Raw genomic sequence first — 27,287 nt, forward strand, 5'->3', positions numbered from 1 at the left:
ATGCGTAAAATCTCATTATCTCATAACCCCCCGCTGCATATGACAGGTGGGAATAATTCTTGCCTCTGTGTCTTTAGTAGAATCAAGCAAAAAACAAGGGGAGTCCTTTAATAGAATAAAGACTCCCTGCGCTTATATGCCTGGGTAATCTTCATTCTATGTCAAGACTGAAGGCAAGCATTATGCTTGTTCAAAGCTATTCACAACTGTCGCCTCTACTGATATTACTGGCTTAAAATAGAATGCTCTAAAAGAGGAGTCATTAGACCAATCAGCTGCTCGCAAGATATCTTGCACACTCGCTGCCGCCGTGAAAGCGTTGGAAGCCATAGCTCCCTTCATTGAATGCGCTCCAAACGTGGATAGATCCAACCCTACCTGCTCCATCACTTCTCTGACCTACCTGGCTATAGTCACTGAAGCTACCGCTTTGAAGGGTTTTCTTCTCGCTATAAGCAGTTGGGCCAATCCAGCGGGTCTATACTCTTCGGACCTGCGCACATATTCTTTGATACATGATGCTATGCATAATTTGGGTTGACCAGGCAAGTATGGGTAGGAAATGGGTTTGGAATTGGTCTTTGTTCTCCTTATTACATTGAAGGCTACTCCCTCCGGGAAGAAAAACCTTCTATCTCTAACGCTCTGACGTCGGATACCTGTCTGAAAGAAACCAGGCACAGCAGCATAGCTAACTACCCAGACAGCTGCACAAGAGACAACTCCTTACTGCGGGGCCAACCTAGGAATAGCTCTAACACCTTGTTAACATCCCATAGATACGTGTATTTCGTTGTTGGTGGGGATCTGATTTTTACCCCTCCCAGTAATCTCACCACTGCTGGGTGTTCCCCGGACGGCTTCCTGTCTACCAAGTCATGCCCTGCTGAGATTGCTGATCTATGCACTCCCAGAGTCCTGAGTACTCTACCTTCTTCTGCCAGGGCCACTAGATAGTTAAGCACCTAATATACAGGGACAGAAATGGGATGAATGTTGCGCTGACGGCACCAGGACTCCACTTACGCCACAGCTCTGGAGTTTAGATGGAGCCCATGACTCTGAGCTGCGCAGCGAGTCCTAAAATGCCTGGCATGTTCCAATTAGCCACGATACCTTACAGGCGAGCAATGGAAGGGTGCTCTTCATCCTTAGAGGATGACGCATACCTGTTGGGTCTTGGATCAGGTCCTGATTCTGAGGAAGAATTTGCGGGAAATCCAAGGAAAGTTCAATTAGAACTGGAAACCATGCTTGCAACTTCCAGGCTGGGACTACCATCACTACGTCCGCCTGATCCCTGCGTATTTTTGCTCACGCCCTGGCTATCACTGCAAAGGGGGGTAAAGGCGTTGTGCCTCCTGCTTCCCAAGTGATGCAGAAATGCATCTGTCCCCAAAGCTTTAGGATCCAGCCTCCAGCTGAAAAATCTGGGACTCTATAAGTATTCATTCTGGATGCGAATAGATCTATGTCTAGCAGTCCCCAGAGGGCTGGAATCCTCTGGAAGACCTCTGACTGAAGCATCCAGTCGCTGGCATCTAGCAGATACCTGGAGTTCCAGTCCACTGCCACATTCTGCTATCCCAGCAGGTACTCCGCCCTGTCTGGAACTCGGTTCTCCAGGCAGTAATGCCAGAAGTGCTTTGCGAGCTTGGCCAGCATCCTGCACTTCGCCCCCCCCCCCCCCCAGGTGATTTATATACCTCACCGCGGGCACGTTGTCCATTTTGAGCAGGACGCAGCAGTTTGCTTTCCCTTTGGTGAATGTCTTTATTGCAAACTAAGAGTTCCAGTTAGTTGATATGAAGTTTCAATTCTTTTGGACTCCACCCTCCTCCTGTTTCTGAATAACAGCACCTGGCTCCCCACCAGATCTGCTGGCATCTTCCGTTCCCGTTCCAGGCTTCTATGTTCTGGAGCCACCACGGCAGCTCTGTTCTGCTCGCCTGAATTAAGAGGACCAACTGGTGATACCCTAGTCCCTGACAAAGGTGTCTTATGAACGACCCTTTAATGTAAGGGCCCTGGAAATATCACCTGAATTGAGGACGCTAGCAGGCCTACCACTCTGGCCAGGCCCCTCAGAGATATCATTTCCTTCCTGAGACACTCTCTGATCTCCTTTTTGGTGTCTGAGTTTCTGCGCTGGGAGTTCCAGCATCGCCTTCCTGGTGTCCACCACAAACCCAGGAATACTACTCTTTTCTTGGGAACAATTCAACTTCTCATGGTTGATCAGATACTCTAGCAATTCTAGAAGAAGCCCCAACCACCTGGTCTGTGTTTGCAGCATCCCCTTTTCTGCTTCTATTAGAAGGATGTCGTCCAGGTACATGATCATGCGAACACCTCTTTCCCTGGTCATCGGTGGTACTGGCCTCATGAGTTTGGTAAACTCCCAAGGGGCTGAGGAGAGTCTGAACGGCAGCGTTGTGATCTGCCATGCACGTTCGCCGCACAGAAATCCCAGAAAGGTGCTATCCTCTTGCGCCACCAGCACCGTCAAGTAAGCGCCTATCCATGCTAACCAATCCCCTTTCCGGAGAATATCTATGAGGAGGTGGATGCCTTCCATCTTGAAATGCCTCTAGGGGATCCACCCGTTGAGGCTTTTCAGATTGATCACCGGCCTCACCTTGTCCTTCCTGTGCACTAGAAATAGGTTGCTGATGAACTTGGCCTCCCCAGCTGGCTCTATTGCCCCTTTGCTCACAAGCTTAGTAAGTTCCTCCTGAAGGATGCCCACCTCTTCTTGTGAGATGATCATCCTCGGCAGAACCTTTCGCTGCTCAGGATGGCCTATACATTCTAGCTTGAAGCCTGCTGCTGTCTGTAAGACCCAGGCATCGCTGGATAGCTTGAACCATTCGATTAAGCATAAAGCAGTTCTCTCCCCCCCCCCACTGGCCGGTATTCTGCCCTCCTGCTCCTCACCTGTCTGTGCTGACTGGAATCTGGCATATCTGCACACTATGCGGCTCCTGGTGGTACTCCCCCTCACTGGGGGAAAAAGGAGTCATGTTGTCTGGACTCCCAATATTGTGCTCCATGTCCTTGGGGCTTTCTCTGCGAGGTGTGCTGACCGGCCGTGCGACCCCAGTAATGCCCGATCCGAGCAAAAACTCTGCCGGGAAATATCTTTTTTATGGATGTCTGCACTTTTTCCAGGGCCCTGTATGTACACACGAATCAGCCCATTTCTTTCACTAAGGCTTCTCCAAACAATAGGCCCTTCGCACCTTACGCTGCTTCGTAGGTGGTGAGGCCCCCAGCTTGCTATCATTTTTTTGCAGAAGGCTCCTCCGCCGCTAAGGGGACAGAGTGCAGTTTGCGTTGCTGAGTAGGCACACTGATCTCTGCGCCCAGTTTCCCATTGTCACAGCGTCTACCTGCTCCCCAGTGTCCATGGACCTCTCTGCCAGGTCCATGATCTTTGCAATTGGACCTGACAAATCCAGCACATTCTCCTGGCAGTTCTGCCAGGAACGATCCATGCCGTTGTGCATGTGTTTTGATGATTTGTTGACAAAAGTAAGCATCTTTGAATCGAGCTCTGGGGTCTCCGACACACTTCCTGTGAGCTCTGAGCACGCGCATTCAAACTTCATCCTTCGTCTTGTCTCTTTCTCTAAAGGCTTGCAGAGCCTTTCATCCATATATTTAGCCACCCTGGGGCAAGGCTGGCATTCTGAGGACCTTGGATGCCTGATCGCATCAGGGTCAAACATGTCCGCCAATACGACCTTGGTGCCGTCTGTATGCTTCTCCTTTCTGACTCGCCCTTGGGGTTGGGTCGGACTGTCATCTGGCAGCATTGTCGGGCCGACTTATTGCTTCCTGACACCGTGCCTGGGTCTGCCATATTCTCTTCCCCTAGGGATGGGGGTTGGAGGCGTGGCACGTCTGACTTTCACATAAAAGCGTCTCTGAGATTTTCAAATGCGCTGGTCGCTTAAGGGATACTCTCTTTCTCTCTTTTATCCTGGCTCGTGGGGGTAGAAGAGAGTCTCCCCTTACGAGCCTGTGTGACCGTCTGATCGTGCCCCTCTGCTTGAGGGTGCTTCTTCGATGTGCTTTCCCGCTCAACTCCTGCTTTTCGCTGTCTGCTGCTCCCAATAAGGCACTCCAGCGAGTGGAGCCTATCCTGAAGGGACTTGACCCCTTATGCCATGACTAACGCTAGGGAGTCCCACCCAGCACCCTTTTAATAATAAGGGTGAGGTCTGTCCCTTCCTGCTGCTCACCTTCTTTACTCCTCCGGTCTTCTTCGTACTCAGACATCTCTAATTGGATTGGGTGCTGCTCCATCTGTGCCTTGCGCCCAAACTTGCAGGCTGAGTCGCACGCTGATGGGCGACTAGCCTGCCTTGGCCTTGTTGCCCCTGTTGCGGAATGTGGGGCAAATCTGCTCTCCTGCTTGCAGCTGCTGGTGCCCTTACAGCTAACACCAGCTGTGGTCTGCACCTTCTTGTGCTCAATCCTTGAATAAGTATGTGCCTTTGTTTGTTTGATTTGTATCTTTCTTTTTTTTATTCTGCATAAAGTGGACTCAGGAACTGTGAAACCTTGAAAGACCTTTTGTCACTTTTTGCAGTCATACTCCAGGAAAGACACGTGCCATTGTATTTTGGCCTATTGTATAGAATATTGTATACTATATGCACACCAGATTCCTAAGAGCCTTCCTCTCGTGGGTTTTCAAACACATGCTGTGTGGACAAAGGCAGCAGAGACATGCCCATAACTGCAAGTTCTCCAGCATTGTATCTTTTATAGATTCTTACTGATTATTCCCCGACGTTAAAGAGTGAATTATCTTCCACCATGGGGACATTTCAATAAGCATATGTATTGTAATGGTGCAGAACGAGGAGACTGACACACAGGTGGCATGATGATTGCTATAGACGTTTATTAGTCAGGAAAATAAAGAGAAAACCTAACTTTCCCTATCTCTTAGAGGGCTTTCCCTGCCTCAGCGAAAACACAGAGGGTTCTGTCAGAATGTCAGTGTAAATCAATAGTCCACCGTTCTGTGTCAAAACTCTACTTTGAATGGATTGTGTCCTCCCACGTATTCCTCATCTTTGATATACATTTTGCCAGCTTTGCTGCTTGGGAAAGTTTTTCTTGGCAGAGGGTGCTGGGCACGATGTCATGGCATCGATGTCCCTCGAGGGCCGCCGTAGCATGTCGACGTCATCGGTAGTATAAGTAGCTTGTGCCGCGCCCGTTGGCTTCAGTTCCATTTTTCCGATAGCTTTGCTTAGAGTGAAAGGTGGGCTTCGTTGTTTCTTCTGAAAAAATGTCTTCTTCTTTGAACACTTTGTCCCCAAAGTTGGGTTTTAAGAAATGTCATGACTGCGGGGGCGAAAATGTCGATAACTGATCCTCACCGAACCGAGGACTGCGGGCCCTGTCAGTCTATGACTAAGAAAGCTCTCTGTGAACGCAAAGGTAAATTAGCTGTGGGGAGGGAAGCTTTGAGGGTTTCTTTGAAGAAATATAAAAAGTCTGCGGAGTCCAAGGACTCTACTCGCCATAAACATTCGAAGATGTCCCGATCGAGGAGTTGATCCAGACTATCCTCATTGTCTTCTTCCAAGAAGGCTAAAAAGAGACACCACAGGTCTCCCTCTTCGTCATCGGGTACCTCTCCTGATGCTATACGATGTCCGACTAGGTCGGATTCTCCCAGTAAATGGAATGTCTTTAGGCAAGCGATGATGCAGATCTTTGAGAATGCGGCCTTGACCCCCTCAAAAGAGTCTCGCCAGAGCCAGACCCCGGTCGCTCCGTTGGACAACGCAGGAAGGTCAGAAACTGCTTCGGACAAGAAGAGTAGTAAATCGGAGGCTCGACACGCTTGACTCGATAAAAAGTTGTCAAAGGCATCGATGCGTGATTCGACTCCACCACTGATACCGGCGAAGAAACAAAAAACATTGAAGCCTTCGACGATTTTGTCGACGCCATCAACGCCATTTGCATCGACTCCGAAATCGAGAGATTTCTTGAAGACACCTTTGACACCATCGGCGGTGTCTGCAATTCCATCGAAGCATTTAACAATACAAGAAAAAATATTCAAACCTGTATAAAAAAAATACTTTTTTAAGTCAATGTCATCCATTCATGAGAAGGATAGCGCTCCAGATGAGGATGTTTCTCCATTAGGAGTGAGGTTTGGCACTAGAGAAGTGCCTGAAGAGCTAATTGATCCTGAGTCTAAGTTGAAAGATCTCTGTGACTCCCTCCACTCTGCCAGCGGTCTTGATACATCCCCTGAGTTGGACTTTGGTAAACCTGACACATCAGACCATACTGATTCAGGGTATAGAAATCTGATGAACAGGGTCACTGAGTACATGGGCTGGAGTAGGGCTTCACCAACTTTCGAACAGGATGACATGACAGACATCCTGGACCAAGGTCCCCAAAGAGACCCTGTCTTGCCTTTTCAAAAAGCCCTTCAAGGGAGGGTGTAGCTAACTGGGAAGCCCCAGAGTCTGGTCCTGCTGTCAACAGGAGTTTCCCAAGGAAATATAGACCATCATCCATTGACCCGGACTATCTCAGCAAACACCCTACGACTGAGAGTCTGGTAGTCCAGGCTGCTACTTCCACCAGGCAGTCTGCCTACCCCTTTATCCCCCCAGATAGAGATGATAAAAAAGTGGACGAATGGGCTCGCAAGGTATTTATCGCGGGCATTAAGACCCTAAAGTCCACTAATGTTGCTTGTACCCTGGCCAGGTTTATTCATACCCTGTTGGGACTGTGTTAGTATGGCGGCTGAACATATTCCAGAAGTCGAAGAAAGGGATGGCTTTCTGAATTTAGTTAAGGATTGCAAGGAGGCGATGGGAGAATGTCTCCAATCAGGACTGGATACTGCTGACAGCATTAGCAGGTCCATGGCTGCAAGCACTGTGCTACGCAGATTTGCATGGTTGAGAAAGTTGGGGTTTGCACCGGGCTTGCGGTCCAGACTGCTCAACATGCCCTTCGAAGGCTCGAGGTTGTTTGGCAGCAAGGCAGATGAGTCTAGAGAAGCTGCAGACCTCCAATGCGGCGGCTAAGTCCCTTAGCACCTCTATTCGGCTACATCAACAGCCTTATTCGGGCTCATCTTCCTGGAGAGGTCGTCCTTTTCTATACTATTCCCCCCTAGAGGATCTTGGACTTAAGAAACTTGAACAAGTTCCTCATGAAGGACAAGTTCAAGATGGTCACCCTTTCTCAGATCCTTCAGGCTCTCCAACTCCAAGATTGGTTGGTATCATTGCACCTCCAGGATGGTCACTTTCATGTGCCAATCCTTCTAAAGCACAGCAAGTACCTGAGGTTTGCGGTTGGCGGTTCTCATTATCAGTTTTGAGTTCTGCCATTCGGGCTGACCTCCACCCGAGGGTTTTCACCAAACTGATGGCAGTAGTGGCAGCAAGTCTCAGGAGAGGGGGGATTCACATCTACCCCTACCTGGACGATTGGCTGATCAGGGCACGTTCTCCCGAACAGGCTGTGGAACATCTCAGCATCACCTGCCACTCCCTACACAGGCTGGGCTTCTCGCTCAATTACAAGAAGACGCATATGTTACCATTCCAAAGACTCCTGTTTATCGGCACGGTCTTGGACACTACCTCAGGGAAAACCTCGCCCCTTGAAGTGAGAGCTCAACACATTCAGAAGATGGTAGCAAAATTCCAGAGTGCCCAACGTCTTCCGGCCTTCGATTTTTTGAGGTTGCTCGACCTCATGGCATCCTTCATTTTTCTGATGCCAGAGGCCAGATTGAGAATGAGATCCCTTCAATGGGCCCTCAGGACTCAGTGGTCCCAATTTTCAGGGACTATGTCAGATCTTCTGCAAGTTCCGAGCAGGGTGACTCAAGACCATGTAGGCTTGCAAGGACAATATTCTCAAGGGAGAATCTTTTTGGCAACCTTGGACGGAGATAACGGTAGTGAAGGACGCCTCACTCACGAGGTGGGAAGCCCACACCAGCGATCTGACAATCAGCGGTCGTTGGTCTCCATCGGAGTCCAAACTACACATCAGCCTTTTGGAGCTGAGGGCATTGAGACTAGCGCTGAAGGCCTTTCTGCCCACTGTACGGGGAAGGAATGTCCTGATAATGATGGACAAAACAGTGCCCATGTACTACCTCAACAAAAGAGGAGGTGTAGGGTGACTACCACTGTGCAGAGAGGCAATGCAGCTTTGGTTCTCTTAAAATTGTATTAAAAATACTTTTGTTTCAAAAACATTGTCTTAAAAATTGTCAAATGGTTCAAGCACTGTAAAAGTATATTTGGGAATAGTCTTATGTTACCTTATCATATGCCTTGTATGGTAACCCTTAAGAGTTCTAAATGAGAAGCACTACTTGTAACCACTAGTGGTTTTGTAATACCCTCTCGATTATGACATAGGGTGGAGGCGCAGACAGTGAGGCTTTGGCGTCTTTCTGGTTTTTACTTATTTGAAGGGACTTTGAGAAATGACCCTTCTGAGCCCCACTACTGACGCATACTGCCTTTTACAGCATTTTTGACTCTCGAAATACACATTAAACTTAGATTTAACCTCCTGTATAGGATAATTTCTCAGACACTCCATTTATCATATCATATTATATCAAACTGTGTTATGTTACCTTAAACATGTTCTATGCCATGTTTGTCACTACCTTAGTGGTCTAACAGCACCAAAGGCTTATCCAAAGAGTGGCATTTGGTGCACCTGCAAGTGGTGACTAGATCTTGGTCTGTTAGACATAAGAAAGTGGTAACAAACTGTCCACCTTGTGGAATGTGCAACATGCCAGGGTGTAGTTGATTGTTGGGGGTGAGACATAGAGAGAAGAGTGGGAGGCAGCAAAGCAGAGAACTAAGGTGGTAGATCAGACGCAATGGAAGGAAATTACTTTGGCCATATCCTTTTAATATGTAAACATGGATCCACAGAACCAAACCATCAATCAGCTAGTGAATGTGGCAAACATACAATTGTACTTTGTCTCATTGGTCTAGTAGTTTTAAATGTGTGGAGTCTGCCAATGACATTTATGGTTTGTACTGAGATATTGTTTTTTTGTACACCTTCTGTCTGTTTTAATGGGGTGTAACCCCACTATGCACACACACGCGCACCCACACACATCCACTCACTCTCTCCTATTAAACATCCACTCTTCCCTTACTAAATGCCATTTTTTGCTTTTAAAGGAGTTTCTTTCATTTTTCAATTGATCTATGTCTATTTTTACATATCCCCTCTCCCCACCCCCTTTTATCATTCACATAATGGTCTTTTTTATACAAGTGCGTTATGATAGTTGGGGTGTGTCATGCTATATTAGATCATGTTTTGTTATGTCGATTTTAAAATGTCATGTTACTTGTAAAAGGTGGACAAGGGCTGTGAAGTAGTGGGAGGTGGGTGACATATAGCACTCCACAGCCCTCAGATAATTGTAAAACATACGTTACCAGCACTCAGTTCAAGCAAAGGGCCACACAACCCTTTGTAGACCTCCAAAAGCAGACTCCCCACAACACTTCTTAACATAGAATTATCCTTCTGCCCTCTAGTAAGAGGACAAGGTAACTGCAAGCCAGATTGAGAAGGTTAGGCATGGCTGAATTATGTAGATGAACTTCCAGAACAGCCCAGCCTACGGCCAAGAGGAATCCAACCTACCTCACCCCAATCCCCATCCGCATCAACCTCCAAGAAGATCTCAAGAACATCAAGGCAGCCTGGACAAGGCCTTGAGTGGAGCCACAGACCAAAAGCCACCCTCATTTAAGAGTGCTTGTACCATGACATAGTTCTCCTAGCTTTCCCGTCTATAGAACCTGGCCATTCAGGGCATAGGGAATACGTGAAAGAGTGTGTGCTCTCCTTCACCTTTGGGCATTGCTCGAATACACCTAGGCAGTGCAGGAAAGCTTCAAGGCATTTGCTTAAGGGGCCAGGCAGCCTCTGCAAAATGGCCTTACAATTGACTGCTGCCTCCTAGAATGTTGTCCTTGAATGTCTTCTTGAACCTAGCTGGCCTGCCATGCATTGTTTTAAAACCTTGCCTCTCATTCACGTCTCTCATACTGCATGCTGATGGCCTAGTTCCCATCTCACTACGTACAAGGTAGAATAAGCCTTTTTTTTTTCAACCGTGTATTTTATTGAACATTTTCAAAGTTATGGTTACAATGACATAGTATCAGCTTATTTCTCAAATGTATTTTCACAACACATATTCTTTAATTGCGAGTCTCTTCACAGTGTCAACTTCTAGGGTCTTAGTCCATCTGTCCTCTTCCAGGGTCATGGGTGAGGGTTTGCTCTTTTCCCCCTCAACCGTTCCTTATTGTAGCCATTGTGCCAATGGGGGTCTCTTGGTAATTCCTGGGTATTTCTCTGCATAGTCCATAAACGGTGCTCATGTGTTTCGGAATGCGTTCAGGTTCCCTGATCAGATCGCGGTTATTTTCTCTGCCACCACTATTTCCCAACATTTGGACCACCAGTATTCTTCCATAGCCGGGCCAGTGCTATTTTGGCCGTTGTTAGCAAGTGTGTACATAGGCAGGCCATCTGTCCTGTGAGCGATATTCTCTCCCCCTCGAACCCCCCCCCCCGAATAAGCCTTTTTTAGCCATGTCAGAAATACCACAGCGTCATCCAGTAGCTATCACTGGAAGTTAACCTCCAGTTCAGTGCCACACATGCAAAGCATTTTGGGTGTGCAAAATGGCCCAAGTTCAAGCCTTTTAGGTCAAGAAAAAAAGTATTTTTCTTACGGGGCAGTGCTATTTTATACATTTTTTAAATGTATTTATTGTTTATTTATACAGCACTTATCCACAGTTGGAGTGCTTCAAAGCACATGGCTTCTTCGACCGAAGGGAGTCCGTTCTTAAGGCTGCAGACAACTGCAAACTGGTTTCACCGTTATGCAGGAACATCAGTGTAGTATAGTCTGACAGTCTTATTGTTGGAGCATTTTGGCACATGTAGCAAACACCAGCAAAGTTTTGGTGGGTTTAAAAATATTACGCATGAAAAAACCCTTCCACTTGTCATGTGAAAGAAGATTAAGCCATTGGAGTCGCACATGCCAGAGCACCATCTGGTAGACATTGCAGGAAGTTCACCTCTAGCCCCTAGTCACATGAGCAAAGCATTGTCGGTATGCTCATTTTCCCAAATGAAAGCCTACATTTGGGATCATTTGGGCTACATACAAGAGCAATACTCATTCTCTCGTCTCTACCCGCCGAGGCTGATCCGATATGGCTCGGGTTGGGAGAGATACTTTTTTAATCAAACTCTCCTTTTGTGTCCCCCACACAGCCAATTCTTGGCTCTGAAAGCTCATTCGGGGAGCTTGGCTTTACCAAAACCCCAGCTAGCCTTCTGCAAGAACGAATCCAATATGAGTATCTGGTTAGTAACCCCCAAACCCTGTGAGTTTGGCACAATGAATACAGTGCTTAGAAGTAAGAAAACCCCTGGAATGAAGCACCACACTACAGTATGGTTTCATTGCATTGTCCTTGTGAGAATTCCTTTGCAGAGAGGACAATGGTAGGGAGCAGAGGACTGTTTTGCTGCAGCAGCAGCATTGCTAATGTTTGCATCAAAACTTGCATGGACAAAGGCTGCTGGTTTTTAGGGAATGGCTGGAGAGGAAGAAGGTTGTGATAAGCCACCTTAGAAGGGAAGAAAAAACATTGATCTGGATAAATTTTTTATTTTACTGTTTGTTTCAAGGGGCGGGTAGGCCTGCTTCTAATATGTTGTTACGTTGCAATAAACGTTTGAGATGTTATATTCTGTGATATACTGAAGGGTGCATAGGGTGGGAATTCAGTGCACTTTCTGTGATATGACAGTGCACTTAAATTCAGTTTATTTTCACATGATAGATATTCAAAGGATATTTGAACCAGATTAACTCCTAATCTCATACATTTGAAAAAAGGTTTATTATCATGAACACTCATACATAAACGTTTTCTTTTATACTGTATTGCCACAATCAAAGAGCGATTTGGTTATTTTTTCACCATTTCTAAGCACCTGCTAATAGCGCGGTTAATCTTAAACTTGGGTGGATTGGTTGTGTATTTGGTTTCAGCTTAATATGCCCCTCTCTTTTGCTAACCCTCAGAGGCAACCAATGGCTTTGTGATGCCTAACTTGGTCCTAGCTTCACTCTGTTAACAATTCTTTGTTTCATACCATTTTTTGCAGACAGCCTTGTCAGATAAAGATGCACCGCTGGTGGGAGAAGTCGATGGCCACAGTTTTGGGATTGGTGTAGCTCCTGTATCATCCAAGCATGCTGGTTCACCATCTGCAAAAAAAGGCAAAGGCAAGAAAACCAAGGAGATTAGCAGGTACATTGTCTTGTGGGACTATGCTACTGTCCATTTACCTCAAGTGGTGAGTTCTAATGATTTCGGCATATGTGGTGTCCCAGGCTGTTAGTGGGCAGACTCTTTGCAATTTTCAACATCATATTTGGCACTTTTGAAAGCTCATTGTTCTATTTATTTTTCATGTTATCCACCTTTAGAGTTCAGGTGAAATCCCTCATGCTGCTGTCTGTGTTTTTTGTGGCGCTGCATTTCAAAACCTAATTCGGATCACAGAGTACATACATCTAGATGTTGACGGTGATGGGGCAGAAGGGGGTAGTTGTGGGAACTGATGTGGAGTCTGAAGATTCGTTATGGCAAAGTTTACAACTGTTTTGCCTTTCCTTTGTACATGAAGATCAACAATATACTTGTTCTATGACTGTTTGCTTGTCACCCTATTGCTAACTATATGCCATAGGATGCATGCATTTAATTTGTACAGTGCAAAGTGCCCAAAAGAATTTGTAAGATCTCTGTGGCAATGAATAAAGAGAACTGGAAAAAGACTGACAGCTGACATCATCGGGGACCACATGAGGTCTGGAGGCGGGCTGTGGTGGGTACGCAGCATGGGTTTCAGGTGCATCCCTGGTCAGTTGGTTCACAGCTTCATCCATTACAGTGTGGGCTGTAATGATGACCAATGCCTGGCCCTATGGTTGTGTGTGGGCAGGGTACTCAGGGGCCAAAATCCACCAACCACTATGTGATGCGAAGTCCAAGGGTGGTATCGGAAGGATCTCCTTGTTCCCCACAACACTGCTGGCCTGGGGCTAGGGATCCATCAAGAACTTGGGTAGCTGAGGGTCATCCTTATGGGGAAGGGAGGAACACTGTGACTCATCCAATCCAGTCATACCATCTCGCTGGTAGTTGTCTCCTAACATGCGATCCTCCTTCATGAATCCATCCCCAGGGTCAGGATCAGGTAGCAGCTGCTGTCCCCTGGCCACATCGGAGGAGGTCACCGCTGGGTGATCCGTGATGGTTCCATTGGATTCATCACACTTGACTATCCAATATTCTACATTGTTAGTAAATACCTAGGAGTAGTAGGTCCTAAATCACTTCTTGGTATTCACTGAAGAGCAGGATCTTGACTTATGATAGTTTGATATGATATGATAGTTTATTTATATAGCGCCTATACACAATGTGTTTCAAAGCGCTTCAAGGCAAGGGAGGGAACAAGGGAAAAAACAATGACATTCTTACAGGCCATGAACAGTAAGGATGTGAAATTAACTATCGTACTCGGCCTGACGACATTTCAGATAGTGCAAGAGCTAAAACATAGATAAGGAAGGGAGGGGGAGAGTGGGAAGGAAATAGAAACAGACAGACGACTACCGTACTAGGCCTGATGACATTTCTGGTAGAGCCGGAAAAAAAACAAGAGGTGAGGGAGAGGGGTGCAGAAAGGTAGGGGAGGAACAAAACAAGCGACTATCATATTAGGCCTGACAACATTTCAGATAGTGCTGGAGGGGGTTGGGAAGGAAAAAAACAGTAAGGGGAGGGAGGAGGAGACAGACGAGGTTGCTATCATACTAGGTCCAGGGACAATTCTGATAGAGTAAGTGCATAGAAGAAAGTAAGGGGAGGAGATAGGTAAAGGGAGAAGGGAAAGGAGGAGAGAACAGAGAGTTAGCAGTCAAAAGAATGGAGAAGCAAGAGGGGAGAGTGAATACAATTGCAGAAGTCAGTAGTAACACATAATGTTGCAAGCCAGGATAGAAGAAGAAGATGGGAACTGCAGGAGCGTTGGAGTGTTCCCGATTGTAACCAGAATGGTGTTCCAGTAGGCTGGGGCATAGAAAGAGAAAAACTGTTTCCTGGTTTTCTCTTTGCAAACCAGTTTCGTCTCAAGCCTTGCAATTGTCTGTCTCTTAAAGGGGGGCATCCGAGCTGTGCTCTTGAGTTTTGTATCTAGGTAGGCAGTAGTTGCCCTATAAGTTATAGATGCAGTTTTGATGAGTACCTGACTGGGATGGATAGCGTGTGTAACTCTATTAGGATGGGCGAGATGTAGTACAAATTCTTAGTACCCATTATGACGGGTACTGTGGCTTGTTGAAGGGGGCTAAGGGGCTATGCGTGTGGCTGGAACTCTAGTGATGAGGGTGTTTCCTGCATCAAAGGTTGACATTACATGGTGTTAGGGAGAATTTTCTGTAAAGGCTAATTTCCCAAACCTAGTGAGTCCCCCAGCAGCTTTGCTGGATTTTTGGGGGTTTATTTTTTTCTCCTGCTAAGAGTGAGACTCTTTTTCTCCCACTCTTAGGCATGATTTGAGAATGTCCTTTGACTTTGTAATGTGTTTTATGGGCTATGGGGTCTTTTACTCCATAGGGCTTCATGTGTTTTTGGTATATGTGTTACACAGCACCCTCAGTGCAGTAACACATGGGTGTCATGGTGACCCCCAAACATAGACTCCATACCCTGGGACTGACTACTGTCTCCCAGGGCATGTAAAGTCACCATTACTAGTCTTAAATTGTGAACAGAACCAGTACAAACCATCATATTGTGGAAGTACTGGTAAGGGTAATTCGATTGCCCCTGGGTCTGTTTTCCAAGGGGGCACTGTCCAGTCCCCCCTTGTCGAGTTTCTGGCTGGTGGCAGTGGATACCACGCAAAATATTCCACCGGAATATTTCCTATAGGATTTTCCCATTCATTTTAAATGCACCACTTTTTGGTGCAATGTTAAAGATACCGCTGGGTTATTTAATTAATATTTATTTCCCGGTTGGGTCTTTTTGCCAGGACTCGGTTTTAAAATGGCGTTTGTGTTCGCCTCTGAATCTCTAACCCAAGTCAAGCCCTTTGTTCCACATTTTGGCGGATTTCTCCACAGAAGCCCTCCAAATGGTGCCACTCTGTCTGGGGTCAACAGGATGTGTGAGAGGGGGATTAGGCACCCTGGACTGAGTTGCCTTGGCAACTCAAGTCGCGCTTTTGTGTGATTGGCCCAGTGGTGATCCATCCAGCTCACCACTTAGCATGTTTGATTGACAGCTAGGCTGATGAATGGGGGTTTTGCTGCATAAAAGCAGGGCTTTGGGGACTGGAACTTAAGAAGTCACCACAGGACCTAAAGAATCTGAAGAGGGAAGAAGCTGAGCCATCTACAACGACGACACCACCGGTGGAGCCCTGCTGTACGAACTCAACACTTCCCCGACGACAGAGGAGATCTTCTTCCAGGAGAGTCTTCTTCCCTTTGAGCTGGTGGGACCAACCAGTTCGCCTTTTTCACCTTCTTGGATCATCTCATGGTCGAATCGCCCATGCCAAGCACCCCGGCGGCCGGATAGCCACGCTTCACCACTACCACGAATAAAAGGGTCGTACCTGTTAATCGGGAAACTCCGCGGCTGGTTTCTTCCCTGGCACTGCAACGACCTCCAGCTTTCCTCCACGTCGAGATCATCTCTTCCCCTGGACGAAGCTCCGACTTGCACCCGCTGCCAGGAACAACTGCCCCGCTGGAGCTTTCTCACCATTTCAGGTACTGTGTCCCGCCTGGTCTCCCTTGCAACAGACTGTCCAAGGTGTCCCGTATATCCTTGACTCTCTATCCTGGGGTGACCTCGGACCTGCTAACATTACCTTTCTGACTTGATCCAACCTCTTTTGACTTTTCTGCAAAGACTTTGAGTGCATTTCCACGGTGTGATCTTGGGCACATTCCGCCTTGCTCTCTCTAAGAGTGGGCCTGGCCTATGAACTTTTTGCTCTACAGTAGACCCTGCCTTTCTTGACTTGCTGTGGATTCTTAAAAGTGTTGGTACTGTGTGTTTTTCCTATTCTGCCTTTTCTCTCCCTTATTAAACAAATTATTGGAGTGCCATCTACGGTTACACGCTCACCTCTGTTTTGCTAAATAAGTGGTGTCTTAACCTAGACTTGTCGAATAATTAACTAGTGAGGTGTATATACTTATAGTTACCGTGTTTGAACTTGCTTGACATATTAGTGCCAGTGTATTTTTACAAGTGTGTTTTTAAATAAATAATTAAATACTTTTATACCAAAGCTCTGGTCAGTGTTTGCTTGTGCTACTGTATTTTTAGCCCTATTGTGTATACTCTATATACTGCCTAACTCTTCTTGGCAGAAGTCTGACTGCTCACCCACAGCTACCAGGTAAATCTGGGTGGTACAGACTGCTACCAATTGGGTTTACTGCTTACTCCTGTGGTCTTAAACCTTTTGCAGTGGCCCCTAAGGGAACTGCACAGGTTTCTGCCTAACACATGGGCATGGACCACTGGACTTTGTTCTAAAATTCTCAGGTGGAAGGAAGAGTATTATCTTCTGGAGGAGTATCAGTTGACACCAAGCAGTTTACACTTTTTTGTTGATAATGCTCCCCGATTAGAGATTGCTGTCAAGAATGAACTCAAGTGATTTGACACATGGGACCAGTTCAGGTGTGAATCCATCAAGATGCATGTCATTCATTCACTCTTGGATGGACTCCTGTCTAGATGGATGGTCTGAAGGGACAAATTCGGTTTAGTTTGAATTGTGTTTCAGGTAGGTGTTTTTCCTGAGTCGTAAAATGTCTTGAGTACAATTCACTTTGAGGTATAACTGAGTATAGTTAGTGTATTGGGAAACAGGGCCACGCTTCTCCACCGAACCCCACCATAGTGCACGCGGCGACCAATCCAAAGGTGCTAAACTTGGGCACTGTCTGTCAGGAAATCCATGGAAGCTTGGCAAGGGAAACCACTTACAAGGTTGTGAACTGACAGACCCCAGGAACACCTATCTGCCTGGGTGCCTTGGGCACACAGCGTGGGAAACCCCTTAGCCCAAGGAGAGGATCAGAGGACCAGACAATCCTTCCGTGGAAAGCCAGGAGCAGAGAAGAGAAGAGATGTCTACGTGGAGGAGATAGAACCATGTCAATATTTAAATTGTTTTGGCACACTCGAAATATTGGGAATGTTTGTTTTGCTCCTACCATTTAACTTTCGGATTGTTTGAACTTTGGTACATTGAGCACCTAGCTGGAGTACCCCGTTGGAGGAAGAGGAGGAGAAGGTCTTTTGAACCCTTGATTAGGACCCTAACTGGCCCCTCCCTTTTATACTTGGATAATTGGAGCCATCCTCCTGACACCATGTTTTGAGGTTTTGCGGACATCCTGACACCTTACGGTATCTTTTGAACAATTAGATAATAAAACCCTTGAATTGTGTTATTCAGACTCCCAAGTATTTTTGGGATATAGGGAAGCTGAGCAGTGTCATAGTTTGCAGGGCCCTTTAAAAGGCAATTGCTTGGTTTCTGATCTGGTATGTTGACACCCTACAGGACCAAAGGGGTCTCCTCTCTCATCCCAGAATGGAACTTAAGACTCCAGACCCATACAGAAGAAGAGAGAGAGGGCCAGCTAGTCAGTGAAACCCAGCAACCTGTGCTGGAGCTAAGAGAAGGGGACGTCTCCCTTTCAGGACGCTGGAGGAAGGCCCACATTGAAGGTGAGGTAGGTGGAGGGCCAGCGGAATGCTGACATACCCAGGAAGAAGGCAGAGAGTCCAAACTGCCACTGAAGTGGCTCACCGGCATCCCACGAACAGTGGCCTCTTACATCAAACTGCTTCCTACTCTTACCGTCCTGCACTCTAGAGACAGCGGTTCAGTGCTGCACCACGATTCACCGTCCCTCAATCGGACGGCTTGGCTCCTTCAGCCCTAGAATTCGGCACATCCCATTTCCTCCTGAATGCAAACAAATTATGGCCAGGGCTAGAGGAACCTCGACGCTGTCATGTTATAAACACAAATGGAAACATTTTACAACATGGTGTGAGTCTCAGCAGCTCAACCCACTACACATCCAAGTTTCTGAAATCTTGCCATTACTCCTGTCTCTGCCTAAGGCAGACCTGGCACACTCGTCCATTAAGGTGCATTTAAGAACCAATTCCCGCTAGACACTGTAAGGTTGCAGAAGGAGAGAAACGGGACACATGTGGCATATTTGTTTGGGCTAAAGACTTTTATTTATACCAAAAGAAAGGAAAAGAAAAGCACATCTTGCCCTATTCACTATGAGGGGTTTCCCTGCCTCACCAAAAAGAAAACTAAGGACTCGGTCACAGTGTCCATCAAACAAAAATGTCCACCGTCCTGTGTCAAAACCTGTTTCGGTACCTTACACTTTCAACCTAACTAAAGAAAAAGTGGATGTCTTCTTAATTCCAGAAGGAGGTCTCCCCTGTTATGGACTTTCCACTGGTGGGCTTTGCCCATTTTCATCTGGAACCCAGCACCTGTTTCCTTGTCTTAGCGGGATCCTTGTCCCTTTGTAAACTAGTGTCCACTTGGACAGACCCGATATACTTCCCCTGCCAGGTACTGTCCCACCTTGGTGGACTCACAATGTGTGTTTCAAACTGTATACCTCTTCTGTTATTTCCTTGTGCCCCTTTAGGCATATTTATCTGCTTCACAAAGTTTGTATTATATTGTATATTCTCTTTCTCACCGCCTTTTGCTATTCAGGATGTTCTTATTAGGTTTGTATCTGTTTGTATGCTTCCTTTTTCATCCCCTTCTAATCTTTGGGGTGTTTTTCTAAGGTTGGCAAGGTTTGTATTAAATTGTATAGGATCCATTTCATCCCGTTGGGCTTTTTGGGATGTTTTAATGCCTCTGACCGGTCCGGCCCATTCCCTACCTTTGGGAAGTCTTAGGGTGGTCTCCGGTATCTTCTGACGGTAGAACAAAGCTTCACTGTTCCTACCACGCTCAGCATTCTCCTTCTCGCCGCTCCACAACTTCAGCGTCTCTCTCTCTCTCTCTCTCTCTCTCTCTCCTCTCCTCTCCTCTCCTCTCGTCTCCTCCCCTCTCCTCTCCTCCCCTCCCCTCCCCTCTCCTCTCCTCCCCTCTCCTCTCCTCTCCTCTCTTAGGATCCCTCAAGTACCTTTGACTATTAGTGTCCCAGTCTCCATTCCCCGGGCTCCTTGGTACGGGACCAGCATCTCTCTCCCTGTTCCTCCAGGACTGGCTTCTCGACCTTGGACTGAGTCATTCTACCCTTTTTACCATCAGGCTGGCTTTTGGGCAGCTGCATCGTATGTGTTGGTTCTGCAGTGGGCTTTTGCCATCTTGCTTCATCTTCCTCGTCACACAATATTTTGCATCAGGCTTGGGTGAGTCTCTCTCTTCCCCATCCCAGGCTTATTAAGCATGCCCTCTGCTAAACCATAACAAATATTGGTGGGGAGGTCAGAGTGAATTGAGTGGGGGATTAAGGAAGGTGGGGGCACCAAAGGAGTGAATGAATACTCCGTTCTCCCAGGACCATTGTCACCAATCCCATGAAGGGTTTCCCCTCACATGAGATCCACATGCTGAGTATCAACCCCAAGGGGCACTATCGGGTAGCGGCCTCACCTGTCTGGCTTAATGGAAAGGAAATGGAAGAAATCACAATACCCTGGGATTTGTCACAACGCACACCGTGGACTGAACGACCTCTGTGGTTTCAAAGACTCATAAAGTAATTTCTCAAGAGACTCTGCTGTGTGTTCCCCCCTGAACAAGCCCCAGCTCCAGCTTGGGAACTGAATGTGGTCCTCTGCAAACTCATGTGCTTTCCATTTGAGCCTCTCCATCGAGCTCCATTGAGGTTCCTCTCTTGAAAGACAGCATTTCTAGTTGCCATCACTTCAGACAGACGCGTATTTTCCTGCAGGCCTCCATATCTGGCATTTCTCCAGTCCAAGATTGTTCTCTGAAAGAACCCTTTGTTCATGCCAAAGAACCCCTCAGCGTTTCACTTAAATGAACCACTGCTACTTCCCGTGTTCTTTGGCTTTCCGTCTTCTCCGGCAGAGAAGGCCTTGCACCCTCTTGATGTTTTATGTGCCCTCAAGTTTTATGTGGCTCCCACAAATGAATTCCGCCAGTCACTGCAGCTGTTTGTGGCATTTGACCCTGTGGGTAAGGGCAAGCCCTAGCAAAATATTCAATTTCCAGATGGCTATTGGTATGCATTTCACACTGCTATCACACTGCCAGGAAGACCGAGAGCACACTCGATCAGAGCCGTGGCATCTACTACAACCTTCATGTCTGGTGTTCCCCCTGCTCAACATCTGTAGGACAACCACGTGGAGGTCTGTCCATACCTTCACATGGTTCTACTGCATCAATAGGGACTCCAGGGAACAGCCCTCCGTCGGCCAAGTAGTGCTTCACAACCTATTTGTTGCTATTTGTTGCTCTGGCCTGGCTGACCTCTTTCCACTCTGATCGACCCTCCCAGGTCCAACTTGGTTCCTTCCTATCATCTGTCTTCCTCTCCACCTTTGGTGTTCCCCATGGGTCTAAACTCTCGCCCTGGATTTTCAACCAATACCTGGCAACTCTCGCCTGTTGTATTGCCATTTTCTGCTCAAACTTCCAGTGCTACGCAGACGACACTCAACTCATTTTCAGGCTGCCCTCAGCCACCTCCTCCACCTCTCTCATCACTGATTGCCTAACTGCCACCCAAAATTGGTGTGCCACCAACGATCTTTGTCTTAATGCCAGCAAGACAGAGATCCTCCTCATTGGCACACCATCACCTTCCTTTCCCCTCATTCTCTGGCCGGCCTCCCTTGGCCCTCCTCCTATCCCCACCTAGGAGGCCAAGAACCTTGGTGTCACCTTTGATTCCACACTCTTCTTCTCCGCCCACATCGCTGATGTATCAAAAAAGGCAAACATCTTACTGCACCTCCTCAGAGGTATTCTTCCTTTCCTCTCATTCCCCCAGAAGCTCACTGTCTCCCAAGCTCTGGTTCTCTCTAAGTTGGACTATTGCAACAGCCTCTTTCTTAATCTACCTGCCTCTACTCTCTGCCCTTTACAACTTATCCAGAACAGGATGTAACGCTCACCTGATTCCCGTAGAGGCGCCGGTCTTGACTGGGCGTATACCGTATCTTCAAAGGTGATGTGTAACACACGGCTGACTCTTTGGGCTGGACCTCTGTGCACTGTATGTCTGACTCGAAGGGTAAGATGTCTGCAGATAGAAAATATGGGATTAAGGAACTGGGTTATTGAATGTCTCTCTCTTCTTCCCTTTCTCTTCTCCTGTAGAACCCCAAAGGTTAACGCTCTCACCTTAGGTAAGTGAACGCTGTGCTCTCCATCTGCCTCGGGGCAGGGTGCTGTAACCAGTTTCTTCACTGGATAAGGGGAGCAGGCCTCTTGACTTCAGAGGACTGCTGTCCGTCGTTTACTGCACGAACGGTAAGTTTCGAGTAATTCTAATGTCTTTAAAGTCTTTAGTAATGATGTCTCTTGTTTTGCCGGGTTCCGGCGATGGCAGATGACGGGCTGAAGTGAGTTGAAGATGGAGCCCGTGTGATGAATAGAAGCGCCTGGAAGCACGTAAGTAAGCGCTTGTTGCCTGCTTCACGATGCGCTCTAACTGTCTTTTTATTTTGCAGGTACAAGTTCGGAGCGGCTGCAGGGTGCCGGAATACCCACTGGGTTAGATGTGGAAAGGAGTAATGGCACGTGAGTATTAAAGTTCCCCAATGTCTTTAAACGCACCTTGTTTTGTCTTTCAGATGCGGGATGCAGCGCCGAAGGCCTCCGGAGCGTGCGAAGAGTTGGTAAGCTTTTGTCTTTCAGATGCCCGAATGCAGTGTGAAGACCTCCGGAGCGCACGAAGAGTAGGTAAGCCTTTGTCTTTCAGATGCCGGAATGCAGCGCGAGGCGTTGGTGACAGCCGATGGACCAGGTAAGGGAAGAGCTGTCACTGAAGACCGTAATGCTAACCTGTTCTTTCTTGTCTTTATAGGTGTTGCTGAAGACTGGATTCAGGATGGTAAGCCTTTTTCCTTAGGCCCAGGATCAGATGCAGAAGACACGATGAGCGTTCTGCTGCAGAGGATGCAGAATAACGCAAAGCAAGATTCATCCATCGGGTGTGGTTTAAATAGCCTCCTGTAGTGCTTAGGTGTCTCCTTCCACAGCCACGCCTAGGTAAGAAAAGAGTTCCTGCTTTCCAGAAGAGTTCCAGTGTTCTGAATCTAGGGAGTGGCTCCTGCCCCACCCAACAGGAAAAGTAGTTCCAAACAGAAGAGGATCAGAGGCTCAACTGGCAGGCAAGTAAGCAGCATGGTCTGCTGCAGGTAAGTCCACCCAAGCATTATGAGCCCGGCGCTTGCAGCGCTGGGACTGGGCATATTTATGAGCCTGGTGCCACTGGCGCCAGGACTGGGTCCAAAAGGTCCCAATTGGGACTGGTTGGCACTCGGAACCTGGGTTATGGATCTGCTTCCAAGGGAGTTGGGAAAACCCTGACCTTTTGGAAGCAGAGATCATGACAGTACCCCCCCTCAAGGCCCCTCCCAAACCGGGCTTCTCCGGGGGTTTTGGCTTGTCAGGAAATGTTCGGTGAAATCTTTTGATTAGGCGAGGAGCATGGACATATTCAGCAGGTTCCCAGGATCTCTCTTGGGGGCCGTAGCCTTTCCAGTCAATTAGGTAAAATAGTTTAGATTTGGAGATCTTGGAGTCCAGAATGCTTTTGACTTCAAACTCGAGTTCTCCATCAACTAGGATAGGTTTCGGAGATTTAGTTAGTCGGGTTTGAGGTTGCATGGGTTTTAATAGAGAGACGTGGAAGACCGGATGTATCTTCATGTGCGGGGGCAAGTCCAACTTGACCGCTACTGGGTTTACTATGGTAGTGATGGAATAGGGACCAAGGTATCTTGGGTTGAATGTGCGTGGCCCTTTTAGAGGTAGATATTTGGTGGATAACCAGACTTGATCCCCTACTTGATATTGAGGGGCTTCCTTCCGATGTTGATCTGCTCCTTTCTTGTATTGTTCTTTAGCCCTTTGAAGGTGAGAAACAGCTTCCTTAAAGGCTTGGGTGATTGTAGAATGCAGGTAGTCTACTGCTGGTGTTTCAAGATCTTGGAGGGGATCCAACTCCGAGGTTCGAGGGTGACTGCCGTACAAAAGAAAAAATGGGGTTTTCCCAGTTCCCGAATGGACAGAGTTATTGTAGGCATATTCGGCTATCCAAAGGATGTCTTTCCAAGTTTTTTCAGTTTGTTGCAGCATGCAGCGTAAATACTGTTCCAGAGTTTGATTGGTCCTCTCGGTTTGTCCGTCGGTCTGAGGGTGGTGACTGGTCGATAGTCTCACATCAATTTGAGCCAACCGACAGCAACTTCGCCAAAAATGAGAAATAAATTGACTACCTCGATCCGAAATTAGAACCGAAGGAAAACCGTGCAGTCGGATGATGTTTTCGAGAAATTCTCGGGCCAGAGTTGCTGCTGTTGGCAACCCTTTGAGCGGAATGAAATGCGCCATCTTGGAGAATAAGTCCACGATTACTAGAATCGTATTGTATCCGGAGCATGGAGGTAGATCGGTGATGAAGTCCATAGAAAGCGTATGCCAGGGGCGAGGTGGGATGTCAATAGGGCGTAAGAGGCCTGCTGGTCTTTCCTTTTGACTCTTGTTTTGGGCGCATACTCCACAGGACATTATAAAGTCTCTGATATCTTTTTTCCAAGACGGCCACCAGAAGTAGCGCTTGATCTTTTCTGAGGTCTTGGCCATACCGGGATGTCCTTCCATTAAAGAATCGTGATAACAAGAGATTACTTTTTTCTGTAAATCTGTGCTGGGTAGGTATAATCGTTCTTGGAAATACAATAAGTTGTCCTTTACTGCAAAGTCCTTTCCCTGCAGATGCCAATTCTGTATGTCTGCTGGAGTTACAAGTTGCCTGGCTTTATCCTTAACTTCCTCTATGGATTCTGTGGCGATTACACCCAGAATTCTTTGTTCGGGAATGATTGGTACAGGTTTAGGGTTGATCAAGTGTTCTTCCACTCCCATCCGAGAAAGGGCATCAGCTTTACCGTTCTTTGTACCAGGTCGATAGGTAATTATGAAGTCAAACTCGGCAAAGAATAATGCCCAACGGAGTTGTCTAGAGGATTGGGCTTTTGCGGTTTTCAAATATTGTAGGTTTCGGTGATCCGTAATCACAGTAACGGTGTGTCGGGCCCCCAGCAGATAATGCCGCCAAGCCTTAAAGGCAGACTTGATAGCCAGAAGTTCCTTGTCAGTAATCGTGTAATTGATTTCAGGAGGCGAGAATTTGCGGGACCAAAATGCCACGGGATGCAACTGATTGGTTACCGGGTCCTTTTGTGATAGAACTGCCCCCATGGCAAGGCTTGAAGCATCAGTTTCCACGATGTAGGGGAGTTCGGGGCGAGGGTGTTTTAAGATTGGTGCAGAGATAAATTTAGTCTTCAAATCCTGGAAAGCTTGTTCCGCCTCGGTAGACCATTCAAAACGTTTGTTTTTCTTTAACAAGGCAGTGATGGGCTGGACTATTCGAGAGAATTCGGGGATAAACCTGCGGTAAAAGTTAGCGAAGCCTAACATGCTTTGCACACCTTTTACGGAGGATGGTGATGGCCATTTGAGAACTGCATCGACCTTCTTTGAATCCATACGCACTCCGCCAGGTGATAATATGAATCCCAAGAATTCAACTTCAGTCACGTTGAAAACACATTTTTCCAACTTAGCGAAAAGTTTGTGTTGACGCAATCTTTCGAGGACCATTTTCACGTGTTTCCGATGTTCAGATTCCGATGAAGAATAAACGAGGATGTCGTCAATGTAAACAACAACACACACATCTATGAGCTCTCTGAGGACATGGTTCATAAAATATTGAAAGGCGGCCGGGGCATTGCAAAGTCCGAAGGGCATGACCTGATATTCAAATAGCCCATACTTGGTGCGGAAGGCCGTCTTCCATTCATCGCCCTCTTTTACTCGTACCAAGTGGTAAGCTCCTCTAAGATCCAGCTTTGTATATATGCATGCTTTTCTGACTTGGTCCAGGAGTTCAGGGATCAAAGGTAACGGATATCTATTCTTAACGGTGATCTGGTTCAGGGAGCGATAATCTATACAAGTTCTAAGGTCTCCTTCCTTTTTTGGAACGAAGAACAAAGCTGAAGAAGCAGGGGACTTGGAAGGACGAATAAACCCATTTGCCAGGTATTGATCCAGGTATTGTCGAAGGTGAAGGTTCTCAGGCTCGGTGAGGGCATAAATTCTACTACAAGGAGGAGTAGATCCAGGTATCAGGTCTATCTGGCAGTCATAAGACCTATGAGGAGGTAGAGAGTTAGCCTGATCCTTCCGGAAAACATCTTGGTATTCTAGGTATTCGGGAGGTAACTGGGGAGTCTCTGAAGAAATTGCTGCCAGTGCAACACCAGGTGGAGGGTGACAAGTAGAGACACATTCTGGAAACTGGACCGTTCTTGCTCGCCAATCGATCAGAGGATTGTGTTTCTCTAACCAAGGTATTCCTAGAATAATCTGAAACTGAGGGGCCTTGATCACATCGAACACGATCTTCTCATGGTGTCCATCTTGACTTACTAGCGTCACCTCTTGAGTGGTATGCGTTACTGGCCCGGAGGCTATCTCCGTACCATCCACGTAGTAATGACGTCCTTTACAGCCTTGGGACAAAGAGTTAGATTCATCCTCAAAACCATTTCATGATCCACATAATTGCCGATGGCACCGCTGTCGACGTAAGCTTCAATTGCATGTAATCGATCCGGATTATCAGGGCTAATGAGGACCATAGGTATCACGAAATGCGAGGTCACGGAACTGGTTTTCACGCTCGGCAAGAGGACCTCTATTCTTGTCGGGCGAGGTCGTTTCCCTGCTCAGAGTTTGTAACTTTGGTAACTGCAGCTCCTACTGCCTTCTTGGCAGGTTTCACCGGACAGTCTCGAAGAAAGTGCCCTGAGTTTCCGCAATAGAGGCATAATTGCAACTGTTTTCTCCTTTCCCGCTCCTTTTGTGTTAGAGGACCTTTCAGACCCCCTATTTGCATGGGTTCCCCAGAGTCTACTCCTTTGGAAGGAGTTGGCGGTTTGGAAAATACTCGAGCATCAAACTTGGAACGATCGGCCTTCCTGTTCTGCAGTCTGTGATCTATTTGAACGACTAAGTCTATATAGTCCGAACAATCTTGTGGGGGATTCACTACTTGGGCTAACACATCTTTGAGCTCTCCACGTAGACCTCTATAAAACAGCGTAATCCTTTTGTCCTCAGGCCATTGAGTTTCCACTATCAGTCTGTTGAAAGACGCAATATAAGCCAAAAGATCTTGATTACCTTGTCGCAACGAAAGAAGCTCATTGTCCAAGGCCTGCCCCTGTGAATGTCTTGCGAACAGTTTTTCCATACTGAGCTGAAAAGCTTGAAAATCATGGAGGACCGGATCATCTTGATTTACTAGAGGGATCGACCAGTCTGCCGCATTGCCACTAAGGTACGAAAGCACGAAAGCTACTTTAGCTTGATCAGTTGGAAAGGCTGCTGGCCGGCATAAGAAATGCAACCGGCACTGATTGATAAATACTGCAAACCTCTTTGGGTCACCAGAAAATCGTTCGGGCGGAGCCAGAGGTACATTCCCAGGTAGGTTGATCTGCACTGGATTCATAGAGGATGTAGAAGGAAGATTTCCCCCAGATGCGGGTAACGGGGTCTGTCCGGCTTGTGACTGTAGCAATTGTCTAGCGAGATCATCTGTTCGCTCCTTGGAAATAATCAGTTCCCTTCTTAGAGCGTTTGTTTCCTGACGGGCTGCATGCACTTCTGCCCTTAGTTCCCCAAGTAACTGGGCTAGCTGGTCGGTATCCGAGGTTTCCATAGTGCCTGGACGGGAGTTTTGTGGTAGGCTTTGCGTTCTGTAACGCTCACCTGATTCCCGTAGAGGCGCCGGTCTTGAC

The 27,287-nt window shown here is 47.2% G+C and overlaps 1 protein-coding gene across 1 annotated transcript in view; it reads left to right on the forward strand.

The window, feature by feature from the left end:
- The window catches only part of KIF9 (kinesin family member 9), a 1,188,236-nt gene that overhangs the window by 864,713 nt on the left and 296,236 nt on the right, over nt 1-27,287 (forward strand). Inside the window, exon 15 of the mRNA XM_069645790.1 lies at nt 12,271-12,416. Within this exon, the coding sequence (XP_069501891.1) occupies nt 12,271-12,416 (146 nt within the window). The remainder of the gene's footprint in view (nt 1-12,270; nt 12,417-27,287) is intronic.

Source organism: Ambystoma mexicanum, chromosome 2p (assembly GCF_040938575.1).
Source record: "Ambystoma mexicanum isolate Mex_15411 chromosome 2p, UKY_AmexF1_1, whole genome shotgun sequence".
In the NCBI taxonomy this organism is placed as follows: Eukaryota; Metazoa; Chordata; class Amphibia; order Caudata; family Ambystomatidae; genus Ambystoma; species Ambystoma mexicanum.